Here is a 16579-nt window from a genome sequence, read left to right as displayed (position 1 = left end):
ATGACTCGCACTTGCCGTCTACGACCAAAGTCATCCCTTCTGCCCGTGATCGTCGCTCGCCATCCCCTCGTCGCCGCTCACTTTCCCCCATGCGCCGGTGTCCGGCCCCATCGGAGCAGGAAAACTAGCTACCGCAGTTCGAGAGGCGAGAACTGGGTTCCTGTCGAACCACACAAAGCCTCGCTCTCTTCCGACGAACGTAATCGAAATATCTGTAGAAGGAGTCGTCACACTAGCATTAGTCGACACAGGCGCCGCCGTTTCAGTAGTTACGGAAGAACTTTGCCGCAAGCTTCGAAGAGTAATGACGCCCTTATCTGCGCTGTCACTCCGGACAGCAAGTTCCCAGTGCATTACCCCTGTTGCCGCATGTACCGCCCGCATGGTCATTCAAGGATACACGTATACAGTCGAGTTCGTCGTCCTCTCATCCTGTTCATACGACGTCATCTTGGGGTGGGACTTCCTTTCCGATCCTCAGGCCATCATTGATTGTTCTCGCGCCGAAGTTGCATTTTCTCCGCTTCCCGATACCCGTTTACATGACTTTGACGATTTTGGTGACAAACTGGCCGTTACAGAAGACACCACGATCCCTCCGCACTCTTCTGTGATTGCGAATGCCTGCTCTACTTACTCTACTCTACTCACTAACACCACTGCCCTGTTTGTCCCATCGGACATTTTGTTCGCCGACAGTGTTCCCTTCCCTTCGCTGTCCTAACTGTCAGCGGTGGCTGCACGCGATTGCTAGTTTCCAACAATAAGGCCACGCCCATCGTCTTACGTCGTGGCGAGTGCATTGGACGTCTTCAGCCTGCCGACTCAGTGACCATCTTTGACGCACCTCTTGACGACACCTGTTCAGACGTGAACTCGTTGACTTATATAGCTTACCTTGTCCCCAACCTACGCAAGACGTCTTCCATAGCTCAGTAGATGCCCTCCTGAGCCCTAAGCAGCGTTCGCAACTTCTCAGCCTTCTGCAGAAATACCAATCTACGTTCGACTGTCAACGAGCACCACTAGGCCGCACATCGACTGTTCGTCACGAGATCGACACCGGCACCCACGCACCACTGCGCCAGAGGCCTTATCGTGTATCACCCGCGGAGCGCCGTGTTATTGAAAGTCAAGTAAGCGAAATGCTTGAGCGTGGGGTGGTTCAACCCTCTAATAGTCCCTGGGCGTCACCTGTAGTCCAGGTTAAGAAAAAAAGATGGCTCAATAAGATTTTGCGTCGACTACCGCCGTCTTAATAACATAACTCGCAGAGACGTCTACCCTCTACCGCGCGACGATGCTCTGGATTGTTTGCAAGGCGCAGAGTATTTTTCTTCGCTCAATTTACGCTCAGGCTATTGACAAGGGCCTATGAATCCTGCCGATCGCCCGAAGACAGCCTTTGTGACTCCAGACGGCCTATATGAATTCAACGTTATGCCGTTTGGGCTTTGCAACGCCCCTGCTACATTCGAACGAATGACGGACAATCTCCTTCGTGTGCTAAAGTGGAAGACATGCCTATGCTACCTTGACGATTTCGTCGTCTTTTTTCCAGATTTTCCCACACATCTGTACTGTCTCGTACAAGTCCTGCAGTGCATCACCGAGGCAGGCCTCCAGCTCAACTTGAAGAAATGTCGCTTTAGAGCCAAGCAGCTTGCAATACTTGGACACGTCGTATCGAAAGATGGCATACTACCTGATCCTTCCAAACTTCGCGCCGTCGCCGAATTCCCGAAACCCACGTCCCTGAAAGAACTTCGGAGCTTTATCGGGCTCTGCTCCTACTTTTGTCATTTTATCCGGAATTTCACTTCTATCATTGCTCCCTTGACTCAGCGGCTTCGCGGCGACACACGACTTTCTACTTAGGCCACCTTGCGACGATGCTTTTGAAACAATGCGGCGTTTGCTCACTTGGCCTCCCGTACTGCGCCATTTCGACCCCACGGCCCCCACGGAAGTCCACACCGACGCCAGCGGCGTAGGACTTGGTGCCGTGCTTGCACAGTGAAAAAGTGGGCATGATGAATAGTAGTAGCCTACGCAAGCCGAACACTAACGAAAGCGGAGTCCAACTACTCCGTCACCGAAAAGGAGTGCCTGGCTATCATCTGGGCCCTTGGAAAATTCCGACCCTACCTGTACTGCCGCCCCTTCGACGTCGTTACAGATCACCATGCTCTATGTTGGTTATCGACTTTAAAAGATCTGTCTGGCCGCCTTGCGCGATGGGCTCTACGGTTACAAGACTTCGACATACGCGCCATTTACCGGTCTGGCCGCAAACACCGACGCGGATGCCCTCTCTCGGTCGCCCACACCAAGTGACATGACTTGCATTTCAGTCATCGAATCGGCGTTTTCGTCGCCTGTGCACGTCAACATGGCTGTGGAGCAGCGCAAAGATCCCTGGATCGCGGCACTTATGGATTGCGTTTCTGATACTTCAACAACACGCCCTTCACGCGCTATCCGCCACCAAGCTTCTCATTTTGAGCTACGGGATGGTGTTCTCTATCGTAGAAATTACGCTTCCGATGGCCGCAAATGGTTATTAGTCGTCCCCCGCCATATGCGCACAGATGTATGCTCCGCTCTCCATTCACACCCGCAATGCGCCCATGCCTGCCTCTTCAAGACTTACGCCAGGCTTCGTTCCCGCTTTTATTGGCGTGGCATGTATAATTTTGTGCGAGAGTACATTCACCCGTGCACAGCGTGCCAACGACGGAAGCTTCCTGCCCCTCGTCCTTCTGGTCCTTTACAGCCAATTCCTTGTCCGTCCCGACCATTCGACCGCGTCGGCATCGATCTCTATACGGTCCTCTTCCCTGCACATGAGCTGGCAATCGCTGGATTATTGTCGCTGTCGACCGCCTCACCAGCTATGCAGAAACTGCGGCGCTGCAAACAGCGACAGGCCGCGACATTGCGTCCTTCCTCCTGCATCACTTCATACTGCGTCATGGGGTACCGAGGGAACTTCTGAGTGACAGAGGGCGTGCGTTTCTTTCCGAAGTTCTTAACGCCATTCTGACCGCGTGCCATACCGTCCATCGCACCACTACAGCTTGTCATCCGCAAACGAACGGCTTAACAGAACGGTTCAATCGTACTTTGGGCGACATGCTATCCATGTACATTACATCGGATCATACCAACTGGTATCTTGTTTTGCCATATGTTACGTACGCCTATAACACCGCTTCACCGGCCACAACGGGATTTTCACCATTCTTCCTCGTCTATGGCCGTGAACCTACCTGTACGCTCGACACCATTCTCCCCTACCGGCCTGACCCATCAGAGGGCACGCGTCTGTCTGAAGCCTCCAAGTATGCCGAGGAATGCCGTCAGCTGGCCCGTTCGTTCACGGCGGAAGAGCAGAGTTTCCGAAAATTCCGCCGCGATGATGACCGACCTCCCTGCACCTACCAGCCGGACTCACTAGTCTGGCTTTGGATACCTTCAAGCACCCCTGGTCTATCTTCTAAACTTCTCGCTCAATACCACGGTCCCTACCGCGTCGTCCAACAGACGACGCCAGTCAACTACGTCATCGAGCCGCTAACGCCGTCTACTGAATTGAGGCGTCGCGGACGCGAGACAGTGCACGTCCAGAGGCTTAAACCCTATTGCGACCCCCTTGTCCTCGCTTCTCCTTGAGTCGCCAGGATGACTCCTTCTACTCCAGGGGGCAGTTACAGCGTAGAAGACTGGCGCGCCCTATGGACGCACTATCGTCATCGGCCCGCCGACGAAGAGGGGCTCGCGCTCTCGGTGTCTGACGCTCGATTGAGGCGGTCGGGTTCCTGGCTGTTCAATACTTTCCCTGAAAAGGCACTACTCGTAATAAAATCGCTTCCAGCGCTTGTCGTATGGGTACCGCTGTGCTACAGTTGACCTGCCGGGAGGGGAGTTTGAGCGGAGTTCCTCCTTAAAAATGCAATTTCCGAAAAGTACAGGATCACCTGAACTCTACTGTAATTCTGTCGAAAAAATTATATTATGGTTTGAAGAGGTATTTATACGCGCACGTTTCTGCGTGCTCATCACGATAAGACAACCATATGCCGGTGTCACACGGCCCCTTTCAATGGCTGCCGATCGCGATCTGGATAGAAATTCTCGGCCTCGATTGGCTCTCTTGCTCAGATTGAGCAAAATAAGCCGATCGCGATGGAGAAATTCGATCGAAAGTGCGCCGTGCGACAAGTACGAGGCAGGCGGGGAGGTACAGTCAGCTGACCTCTGAGGGAGAGGGGGAGGGGTCGCGGCCCCTCCCCTCTCTTCGGTGCACCGCAGGAAGATTCACCTGTTCGAAGCTTCCTCGTGGTGGTGGTAGCGACTGTATTGACAATCCGGCATAACGCAAAGCATTCCGACGAGACACGGTATGTCATCAGCTGCGCGAGCGCTAAATCACGTTATTTTTTTATCGTCTTTTCGCCATCTCGCGCTGTGACTTCACAGCGGCCACGCGCCGACGCTGAACTATCGGACGCACATAGGGAAACTGGTTTAGCAAGGACGACGCCTCTGCCGAGAGTCGCGACAACTCAAGGAGAAAACAGTCGGACCCCCCGTCGGCGTTTCGCGCCAGAACGCAATCAAAAACACGACGGCCGATTATCGGGCGCTTCGACACGCATCTTTCCGCCTTCTTGTCCGAGCAGGCAGCATGCTCGTCGGGATTTACTTTAACAACGCAAGAGTCCCTGCAATGGCGATGTCAGTGGTTGTGTTGTGAATGTGCGTACCTTCCTCCGAGGCATTGTGCGACTGATACTGAGGCTTGGAGACACGATCACCACGTGTGGTTCTATGTCCACGAGAACGTCCATGCCAGGTAGTGTCTCCGGGTCGCATCGTGCGGTAACAGTACTCGAGTAACATGTGCTCACGAAGAAACATCTGCTGATCGACAACGCGCGCATGTTTGCTGATTAGTGATGTTAGTTACACTACGAGTATTGCGTCTCAGAACATTTTTTTTTGTCAACCGTAGATGGATAATCTAGCATTTCGATTCGTAACAGGTCTACCTTAAGTGAAATTAACTTCACCTCTCCATGCTCGGTGCAGCTTGAAGCTTTCGATGGACGGGGCATGTAAAATGTTGCGCCAGGAACTACACTGGCACTGCTGTTGTGATTGAACGCTTGTTACGACGGGGTCGAACGTCTTCGTCGCTCGTCATCGAAGTAACAATTGGTACTGCTTTCCGGCGGGTTCTTCAAGCGTCGCTGCGGATATTGCCAACGCTCTGTTTGTTTGTTGTTTCGTCCGTGCCCGCAGCGCACGTGGGGTCACCTTACAGGATTTACAGGATGAAAGGCCCTGCCTCGGGGTGAATAACCTCGGAAGCTCCAGCTATACGCAAACGAACACAGCGCGTGTGCGTTTGCTGATGTTCGCTGGGCTCGTGGGTTTGCCTCGACACCGAAGCACGCAAATAAGGTCCTGTGTGTCTGGTGCCTCGGTGCGGCTGATCCATCGTGATCGCAGACAGTCCGTGCTTCTGTGTGCGAGCACGCATTGCAGCTGTTCGCAATGACCTTCACCTGGCGAGTGTTGCTGACCGCGGCGTGGATTACGAATCTTCTGATGTGAGTACACTGATTTTTTTTTCATTTTCTTTTCTTTGGAGGGGGGGGGGGAATAAAATGTGTACGCGGGCATCGAATGCAATAACAGTGGCACACTCGACTGCCTCGCAATTTGAGAGAGCAGGCTGGAATTGAATGATTGTACGGTACTAAACGTGGACGCGGCATCGCGTCCTTTCCCTCTTTGTTGGTGTGGTCCTCGTCGTTGTGAGAGAGGACATGCAACTGTGGGCAGCGGCTCCTTGTGGCGACCCGAACGATGCTACCATCTACCCCTTCATATGTTGACCGGCTTTCTTCTCAACTAAACTATGAAATGAAAGAGAAAAGCAATACATAAGCACATTTATTAAAACAAGTATCTCTTTGGAGCGAATTGTCGTTGTTCTTTTGTGCGCGTAATTCCTTTATTAAAGTGAATCTTCGTTTTTTTTTTTTCATCCCGTGGCATGACGCGTCTGTTCGGTCGGTCTATTTCCGAGTAAAACTGGCCGATCCCTGAGGCAATGTAAACGTAAATACCGAAGATAGTGTAACCAAGCTTGGGCGGATCTTGGACGCTGTGTAATCCGCTGTTGCGCGAGGGGGGAGGGGGTAAGGCTTAGCACAACATGAGAACCCGTGCGGCTATCATTGTCAAATGTTTCGCCCGTCGAAAGAAACTGCGCCAATTTTTCCATATTTCAATTAAAGAATACGGTTCATTTCCTGTATGCTTTCCGGGTTCCACTGTCTGTTTCCTGGATAGTGTGTGTGTGTGTGTGTGATAACTTTATTTGGAATCCGGCGATTGGGAGGCCCGGGCCTGGGGCCGCCTAGATATGACCGCTCATTTTCTGCAGAAGTTATGGATCAAGCAAAACTTTGCCATCTACGTGTTCGCTTACGATACATATCTTTTCTCGGCTTCCTATTTTTTTTTTTCCTTCTCAGCAGTCAAGGCGCGTCGTCCTCTGCCCAGCACGGCGGTAATCGGCGTCAGAAGCGGTTTGCAGGTAAGTGAGGCGCACTCGTGCCAAACACTTTGGTGACCGCAGTTTATGCAAACTACCGGATTAACGCGGGCCACAATTCGCTTCTGACAGGAAACACAGCCGGCGACAACTTTCTGTGGCAACGCAGCCAAAGCTACCGAGCCGAAGCACACATTTCTTTACTGCGCATCTGAACGTAGTCCGCGAATGTAAGCAAGCCGAAGTTACGTAAGGCAAAACAAATTGTACTGATTACTATATTTTTCATTTGTTGAAAATTTATTTCATAACAAACAAAAAGCTTGTTCAGGAAAAGTATTTCCGTTACTTTCTGTACCTAGTTTCGGCTTTCTGGTGCGCACGTATGGTTTTATTGGCGGGATAATGCCAGAAAACTTGGAAATGGAGAAAATCGAGAGGCACACAGCAGACGAAACGGCAGGAAGGCGGTCGGTTACCTTCCTGTCGCTTTGTTTTTGTCTGCCTCTCGATTTCCCCCTCCCCCATTTCCAAGTTTGCTGGCATTGTCCTAGAATAACCACGTACCAACTAACCCGCAAGCCACTGTCTCGGTTTTCATGGACCTGTGAACCGGCAGCGAAACATCGGCAGTACATATTTGTCGTGGTGACAACGCAAGAGCAGAAGCTCCGCACTTGCGGGCGCGCATAATCTCGCTCTGCTGCCATGGAGAGTTGCCATCGGGTTATATTGATCAATTCAGTAAAGTTACCTCGAGCTTGTCCGCGTTCTACAAAGTATCGCCCAGTACTCACTATAGTGCTACAAGCTACAGGCGAGATCGGGATCCGTCACGCGAGTGCACTTCACAGGTATATGACCGCCCGAGCGAGGCTGCTCGCTTGGCTGGCAACGTTTGCCCTTCGCACCGACGGCGTCGAGTAAACCAATCGTGTTTAAATTGCGGGCGACGTAAGCGTATACAGTGCATCAATCGTGCCGGGGAAAAAAACAAAAAAAAAAACGCTCTTCGACGAGCTCGGACTGGATTGCAAGCGCCGTCGGCCGCGACGACGTGCCATCGCGTAGCGCTCGCAAAGGCGTACTTCTTCACGCAAAAAAAAGAAGTGAGGCGTGCAGACAGGACACAAGAGTCAAGGATTCAAGGACACGAGTCAAGGACACGCCTCACTTCCTTTTTGCACAATGAATACTTACCAACTAGCTTAGCTTTCTTTTGCCGTTCTAGGCGTACTTCTTATCGACAGTGTTCGGGTAAGGAGAAGCAGCGTTGCTCAAAGTTCTTTATCTTGGGCTTTCTCGACGAGGAATGTCGAATCTCCCGAGCCTGTATACATACACGAGCTGCAGGCGCCGGATGTGGGTGGAGCGCACACGCGCCGTTCGCTCGCTCGGATGCACGTGCAGTGGCGCCGCGTGCATCGTGAATCAAGGAGGTTCAAGGAAAAAAAAGAAAAGAACAAAGAAACTGCAGTCTTTCTTTAACCTCCTTGTGCTGAATCGTACCGCGTGTCTCCTGCTTTACACTGCACGTGAACAGCCAGCTGTTAATACACGAGATTCGTCTTAAGGTTTACGGGCAGATCCCTTCTTGCTTTGTCATCTTTTTTATTTTTGGTCGTCATGAAGAATCTGTACAGTTGCTTCAAATTTTCTTTTATCGTTCACTTGCGACCGAAATGACGCAATTTTGCGTAAAGAAACAGGAAAAAAGGCGGTGGTTGTGTTACCGTATAGCTTTTCTTGTTGTGTCGTTTAAATATGCATATATATATATCTCTCTTTTTTTCATGTAACGCACCCCTTTTGTGTTATCACTGCTGGATTCTTTCAAGGGACACTATTTATTTTCACATACTGTCAATCACTCGTGGGATTGCCGAAACTAACGTTCTAAATTGACAAAAGTACGCCGCTATAACCTATAACCGTGAGAAGACGCTTGGTAAGCCGGAAAACATGCAAAAACGAAAGGTGGGTAGCAGCGCCGCCTTGCAGTTCTTGTACCAACCCGTCGTGTTGTGAATGATTTTGATAACGCTTGCCCATGCCTAGTTAACTATTTCTCGGTAAAGATGGCTACGTTGCCTACCACATTATATCGTAAAAGAACCAAAGAGTTGAACGCGGCGATTTTTAAGAATGCCTTACTGGGCCATAACGGCCGAAATGCGGCAACATACTTTAAAAAAACTTGACGTCATAATGACGTAAGGGAGCCGAGGGCTATACAGTGTGAAAGTTACCTAATTTCGAAGTCCACATTATCTTCTAGTAATCAAACATTTCTCGCGAAGCTAACGAAAATAGAGTTTCGAAAGAACTTTATTAGCCGAAACTGATTCATTCTTTCTCTTTCATGTCCTTTCAGAGGAAGACCTGTCACCAAATTTTAGCTATACACCGAACGCTGTAGGGCGCGGTCCAGGGTGCCTTTCACCGCAACAATTGTTTTTTTTTTTTAATTGGCTCATTATTAAAGTAGATGGAAGAAATCGAACTGTCGCGTTGCCTTGTTGCCAGGAGGCGAGCTTCACTGCCAGCTCGGTCACGTTTCGCCAGGACTAGCGTCCGCGAGCCTATTCTGCCTTCTCCTATACCGTATAGCTTAGGGATGGCGTCTCGTTTGCGTCATAATCCCTGCCTCCCTCTCTTTCTTTAAATCTTCCTCTACTGACGCGCGCCGCAGTTCGAGTGGCGGTAGTATTAGGCGTTCTGCATAGGATGATTTGGCGAAGTCACGTGACACAATCGGTGACTTTGTAGGCAGTGCGTCTTACGTGGAGACGTTTGTGCGTGTGACCTTGATGCTTTGGCCGGAAGGGCAGCTCCCTCGAGAGGGAGGGCCCGTAATCTTTTGTTCGAAATTTCAACCGTTTTCGTGTCGTGCAGCTATTCGAAACTTTGCGCTAGAAATTGCAGGCGCCACCACTGGAATCTAGGCACCGTTGCTTGTCTATTGCAATACCCAAGCCTGGTTAGGGGCCTTCTAAAGGGGCCACTAAAGCGAAACCCCAAATCAATTGATATTGATATTCTTTGTAACAGAGTTTTGTTAATTTCGCGACAAACGGTTGGTTGTTAGAATTGAAAAGGAAGATCGAAGATGGATTTTTGCATTTCGCACCAAAACCACACGCCGGTACGCTAATGTGAAGTCACGAACTTCAAAGTGTCCTTTTTTTATTATTTCGTATTCGACCGGGCGTTGGCGCTCAGTAAAAGCTCCCGCAATTTGCGATGTTTCATCTCTGGTTTCTTTAGAACATAATGTAGTCTAGTTTAACATATAAGTATTTAACTAGGCCCTAGCGCATGCCACGAAACTCTGTGACGTCACACTGAGATGGTCCGGGAAGATCAAGGCCGTGGCATTGCCATCCTTCTTTCCTCCTTGCACCTTTTCCCGCTTACCAAGCTTCTTCTCGCGTTAAGAAGAAAGCTTTCGGAATTGCACAAGTGTGATTTGATATTGTAGAAGGGCGATTCTATACATTTTTTTGTCTCTTTAGTGTACTTTGAATGTATTAAATCGAAATGAACTGAACTTATACTGAGAACCCTTCACGTGATCCTTGCATGTCGAACAGCATGCACACCGGCGGCCAGCGAAGTACCGCAGGAGTTGTACTCGTCCCCGTCGTGGATTTACACCGACCGGCACTCGGTGTTCAGCGTGTACGCAAAGTACGACGACCGCCAGCTGAAGTACGTCGCCGCCGACAATTCCGTTCTCATCGTCAAGGAACGTCTGCCCAAGAACGGTTCGTATTTGCGCGCCATCTTTCGCTCCGTTCCCGAACACGGAAGCCGCGTCAGCGCTTATTGATCACTTGCATCCCGCACCCTGAGACGCTGCTCTTGAACCGTTAACTAGTTTAGGCTAGCATTATTTTGTCTCACAGGTGCATTATACATTTTTTTCCCTGCATATAAGTCTAATCTCTAAATGAGTTATTTCTCGACTTGTTTTCCTTGACAGCGTAATCGCACGCCTCCTCGCGAATGGTCACGTTTCAATGGCAATCACCCTAATACAGCAGGACGTGCATTTCATGCTCTTTGCAAGGGGTGTGTGTATGTGTGTGTGTGTGCTTATTAAACTGCCTGGACTATAAGTCTAGTAGAGACATCAACGACAGGTACAGGTGCTGTTACGAACGGCCTGCAAGGCTACCGACCTACAAAATTTTCCCAGCCAGCTGCAGCTGCGGAGGCGGCGAGCATCCCAGAAGCGACCTTGGAACCCTTCCCCACCTGCAGCGGCGACTCGATTTGTAGGGACGACGATGTGCCGCGTCAACACCCCCCCGGCGCCGCCATGAATAGACGCGGTCGGCAGACCATGTATTGTTAGTGGATTCGCCGTCACCGTCACGGCGTGTTGGAAGCGGTGGAACTCTTGGGAGAAGATGTTTTGCGGCCGTCTCACGCAGCTTAAAAGTGGTCAGTCAATGGACACTCTGCAGGGTCAATGGCCACCGTCTGCAGGATCAACACTGGGATGAAGAGGCGCCTGGTCGGGGCAAGACCCGTGTCTGCGAAGACCCTCTCACCTCCGTGTGGTTAGTGAAACCTGTGCGGAAGTGAGTGTGTAAACCCTTCCCCTCAAAGGCGGGTCGGCTACGATGACTTCGGACGCTCCGAATCGGTCGACGGTTGAGCGGCCGTTTTCCCTCACCTAGGGATCTAGGGAGGACAGAGTGTATTTAAAGAGCCGTTGGCGGCTCCTCAGCGTGCATTCCTCTTTCAGTCATGTTAGACTGATGAACTGTAACGTTCTCATGTAAATACTGTAAATGAATCCCATATTCCTCGTTCTCGATGAGAACAAGTCTCTCCCTTCAACAACGTCCTAAGCGTGGATAAGTTGAACGACGGCATGGGCCAGCCCCCATCTATTTCATGCTCGACCCTAACCATCACAGTGCAGTGTCACTCGCCGGATGCGTCCCGAACATGACCGCCGCCAGGGCCTCGAGTGGCGCTGGCTAACACTCCCAGAGTTCTTGTGCACATAAATACGCAAGAGCGTGGTCGCCACCGTAGCTCAACTGGTAGTGCAACGCACGAGTAATGCGGACGGTGTGGGTTCGGCGCACACCGACGGCAAGTTTTATTTCTTTTTTTCGTCCACTGTCATTTCCCTGTAGCTTATCATTTTTACTCTTCGATTGAAAACTACAAATAACTTCCCCTATGATTTTCTTGGCTTTATTATCTGTCGGCTTCATATGGTTGCGCCTAACCGAAATCGGGCCCCTCAGTTCTTCTTCTTCTCGCTCGAACATGTCAGGGCTCTTCAAAAAAGACTTGACCCATCTTAGACGACATCGGAATAACCTACGAAGCACAGCACGGACTGCGGAGAGACATCCCAAGGAAAGTAAGGGTACATCTCTCAATACCCCCGATCCCCAGAAACATGCACTCGGAGTTTCACGAAGATAGAAGAATCGCAAGAGCGAGAGCTCTCCACAAAATATTCCTTAGTGCCATAAACGTGGTCTATGTGGACGCGGTGGAGTATGCAAATATACAGAGTATGTCGATCGTTGCTACGAGTCTAGAGGGTGACTCCAGGGTTAGTGGCACTGTAAAAACAGGCACAGCGGAGGTGGCGTAGGAGGCTGCCTTAGCACTGCCAATAGCCTGCACGGAGGCTAACATCGTAGTCAGCGACTCCAAGATAGCCGTCAAGAACTGTGCCAAAGAATAGTCTCGCCGGAAGCGCTGAGCATATTAATCAACTTTCGTGAAGATCGAGACATTCACATTATATGGGCACCCGCGCACTCCTCCCTTCCCGGGAACGAAATAGCGCACAACCTGGCTCGAGAACTGACGGACCAAGCGGGCGACATGCAAATACTGGGAAGGGGGAGCGACCGCAAGACCAACTTTAACGAGATCACCGAACACTATAAATTGGGAAGGGCCCATTTCCGCCCGGCACACTCCTCGCTGAGCAGACGGCAATCGACGGCATGGCGCCTCTTACAAACAGGTACATATCCGAACCCGGTGGCCTACCACCGCTACTACCCGGACCTTTACACGGACAGACGTAGGTTCTGTCAAGAAAAGGCCGACCTACAACGTACGGTTTGGACTTGTCCTCGGACACCCACGCAGAATAAAATACACAAGACCTGAAAGCAGTGGGAGACCGCGTTGCTCAACTGTGCACCGGAAGACCAACTTAAGGCACGCCAGCAGGCCGAAGATGCCGCCAGGGCCCAAGGTTTCGAGGCCGTCATCTAGGTAGGGAGGCTCAAACCTGCCGTCCTAAAATAATGTTTAGTCCTCCTCCCAGGGCATTCTCTTTCCACATAAATATAATAATAGAGTTCGTACATTTTAATGCATTGCTATTCCCTGTAAGCTATTCCCGCTACACTTATCTGTTACCTATTGCTCCTGTAAGCATAATTGTAACTGCAACTGCTTGTACGCTAATGATGTCGCACGTTGCTTGTATTGAATAAGAAGGAGTTCCATTGAAGTATCATCTTCTCGGACATCATTTGTACACTACCCTGCAATGTCGAAAAAATTTGAAAAAGAGACCAAAGAACATTACATTGCTACTACTATACTACTTCTACTACTAGAACCACTAATACTATTACTACTAATACGTCAGCGTCAGTTTTCAAGTAATCGTTAGAAGCTCTACCATCGTTTGAACTTCCTACGAACTTTGCCCTTCGCACGAGTGTCGCATGTCATCGAAACAGGCACTGAACGCGTTTTGCTCAAGACCTCCAAGGTGCGGCCCAACGGGACGGTGTTGGTGCAATCGTCCAGCAGCGTCGTCTACGTGACCCGCCCTTTCCATATGACCGTCACCTACATCACCTGCTTGGGAGTTGCGCCGCATGACAGGAAAGTGGGAGGTGCGTTGTTGTTTGTCTTCCGAGAGTGGCCGCACATGCGTATGTTTGTACGGCGTGTTAACGCGATGGCGTTTAAAGGACCCCGCGTCGCGGAAAATCCGGTGTCGGCGTCCGGCGACGTCGTTGGCGTTCCGTGAGCGAACCTTGGCGTACATCTATACGCGGCAGTTGAAGTTCCATCACTAACGTTTCTCACGTCTTGTCTTACATTCTTTACAAAGTCATTCGTCGAAATTTCGAGGATGACAGCCCACAAACAAATGTCACCGAACAAGACCTCGACAGCAGGTGCCTTTTATGTTAAATCTTCTCAGACTTAAATGTTAAAGTGCGGGACAATGAGAGAAGATCGGCCCACGCAAGAGGCCACGTTTCTACCAGAAAGCTCGACTTCGTGCATAGCGTTCGCCACCAGCGTTTCCCGGAAAACATTACGGTTACATAAGATGCGGTTGACGGGAAGCGTGAGAAGCGGTCAAGGATCTTTGAATGCTGTCGCGTTCGGCTCTTAAAGGCGAAGCTTAAGCGTCCTCCAAATTCTCCGCTCAGAGGATGTCTGTCTGTCTCTGAAAAGCAGTGATGAGTTATTGAATGATAGTTATACTTGGGGCCTCACGTCGCAAATCTGAGCAGTTGATGCACCCAGAGGTACAGCCAACGGATATTGTTTTTCGAGGCACCGAATTATCGAAAATGTTAACTTTACTGGCCTTTATACGATGTGTCTCTTAACATGCAATAGTTAACCCTTGTACTTAACGCTAACGGTGGCCGTATGTCTGATGTTTGTTTTTATGCTAGGGGTGTCCGAGTAGTGAAATTTTCCAATGAGATCGTGGGGAAATATTTGAGAAAAAATAAGCTCCAAAATATTCAATCGAATATCGAATATTTTATGTTCAGACACAGTGAAATAACAATGTTAATTAGGTTCTTCTTCGTTAAAGAAAATAGGTTTAGTTATTGACTTAAATTAATAATATTTGGGGTTTTACGTGCCAAAACCACTTTCTGATTATGAGGCACGCCGTAGTGGAGGACTCCGGAAATTTTGACCACCTGGGGTTCTTTAACGTGCACCTAAATCTAAGCACACGGGTGTTTTCGCATTTCGCCCCCATCGAAATGCGGCCGCCGTGGCCGGGATTCGATCCCGCGACCTCGTGCTCAGCAGCCCAACACCATAGCCACTGAGCAACCACGGCGGGTGACTTAAATTACATGGTTTATTTACAGGCACATGATGCATGTAATGTTGTGTGCAAATGGACGCCCGGTCAGGAGAGAAGCTTGTAAATGAGATGCAACTCATTTCAGTTATCTGTAAGGGTGGGCAAATAGTGATTTTTGAGACTGAATCGAATACGAACGGAATATTGAATAGCCATTATCACAATTACTATAAAAGAATGTACGATGTTCATATCCTAGTAATCTTAAAGTTAGCAAGTTTCAGTCGTTACATTGAACGTTATGAAGCGTTGCTTATTAAAAGCAGAAATGAAGCATTAGGAGCAAACAAGTCCCTTGGCAAGCACAGGACCCTTCAGAGCGCGTGAATGATCGCTGTACCTGAGCCACCAAGCCTGCATCACTACGCAAGTTCTCATGTTTCATTTCAATACTATGCCCTCGGGGAAGAAAGTTTACCGTACTTTCGCTCAGATTTTATGTTTATTTGGGCGCAGCTGACATTACGAAATATTCGAAAGGCATTCGAAAAATATTCACATTTAGGAATAGTACTTCGATTCGAAGACCGAATCGACACTATTCGGTTCGTTATCCAAAAAATTTCGAATATTCGCACATCCCCCAGTTATCTGCCCCACAATAAGAATGACGGTAACAAAAAAAAGGAATAATACGTACGTCACCACATGCACATAGTGTTGAGTTCCATAAAGGAGAGAAGTGTGAAATTACAACAGGGCATAATATTTTTTGAAAGGGATGGAAACATGGTGGAGAATGGTCACATACCAGGTCTCTTTGCCCAACTCGAGGCAACAAATTCGCTTATGAGGTTTCCAGAACTGAAACATTCATAATGAGAGAGAGAGAACATTCATAATGAGAGAGAGAGAGAGAGAGAGAGAGTTTATTGGTTCGAGATCGCACCGGGGTGCATATCATAGAGTGACTGAAAAATTATTGAGCACGAGTCGTCATCTGTCCCATGCATTCGCCCAGAAACTGGTGCCCTCTGCCAAGCAGCTGTAGCTCTCACGGAGAAAAGTTATTCGCAATTCGCAACAGCCCTCAGCGGCAACGTTCTCTCTCATTTGAGACTCGAGCAAGCGTTGTCGTCCTTGACATAAGCGAAAGAAATGAATACCTCTTTACGGTATCGTTAATTTTCCGAGCTATTGAAAACTTGTCAATGCCTCTGTGGCTTTAGGGTACATATGAATGAAATTGAATCACATTTCGGACAGTGAATTCGCGAGTCGACCACAACTAAAATAACAGACTAGTCCATTAGCACTGGAAATCTCTAATGTTCTCGCACCCCTACTTTCTACCTTTTCGAAGCCTGCCACTACGAGGACAACGAACTCTCGGGCGTCATCAAGAGTCCAATGCATCCCAGCATTTACCCTCTCGAGGCCTACTGCGAAGTCAAGGTGGCCGTCCCGTACGGCAACGTGATCAGGTTCCGACTGGAGGACTTCGACCTCTGTCCACGTGCCAACAACACCATCACGTTCATCGACGGAGAGGGCTTGGGTGAGCATGGGACAAGCGTGCTTTTGCGCCACTTCTTCGCAAGGGCCACAGTAAAATCCCTACAGACGTTGTGGTGCGTTTCTATCGGCTTTCGATCACTTTGGGCAGAATGTCTGTGGAGTCGCAATTGATTGTCGTGCATTATTTCTCTAAAAGAGCACTTGCATTAAGTTCGTAATAATGAAACATTACCGAGCTGTGTGATTCGGTTCTTGGTTGTCCTTCCTAAGAATGCGTTTGACTATAGTCTGTAACTCGTATTTGGAGAATAAGATTCCCTTCTGGAAGTCACGTGACGGAATAAACCTAACGCTTAGAAGATTCTCGCCTTTCCATCATATTTCTACATCTCTGATGATGACGATCTCTAATGGAA

General features: G+C 49.5%; 1 protein-coding gene across 4 annotated transcripts in view; it reads left to right on the top strand.

The window, feature by feature from the left end:
• The first annotated feature begins 4550 nt into the window (after positions 1–4550).
• Positions 4551–16579, top strand: part of LOC142587861 (uncharacterized) — a 58146-nt gene continuing 46117 nt past the window's right edge. The window contains exons 1-5 of one of the 4 annotated variants that reach the window (XM_075699179.1): positions 4552–5618; positions 6552–6613; positions 10165–10338; positions 13315–13473; positions 16009–16203. In XM_075699179.1, the coding sequence (XP_075555294.1) occupies positions 5563–5618; positions 6552–6613; positions 10165–10338; positions 13315–13473; positions 16009–16203 (646 nt within the window). In that variant the 5' untranslated portion in view covers positions 4552–5562. Of the gene's footprint in view, positions 5619–6551; positions 6614–10164; positions 10339–13314; positions 13474–16008; positions 16204–16579 lie in introns of all 4 variants that reach the window. The other 3 variants (XM_075699180.1, XM_075699178.1, XM_075699181.1) reach the window with 3 other exon arrangements.

Source organism: Dermacentor variabilis, chromosome 7 (genome assembly GCF_050947875.1).
Source record: "Dermacentor variabilis isolate Ectoservices chromosome 7, ASM5094787v1, whole genome shotgun sequence".
In the NCBI taxonomy this organism is placed as follows: Eukaryota; Metazoa; Arthropoda; class Arachnida; order Ixodida; family Ixodidae; genus Dermacentor; species Dermacentor variabilis.
The sequence above is the reverse complement of the archived record's forward strand: the minus strand, read 5'-3'. Positions and strand labels throughout refer to the sequence as shown.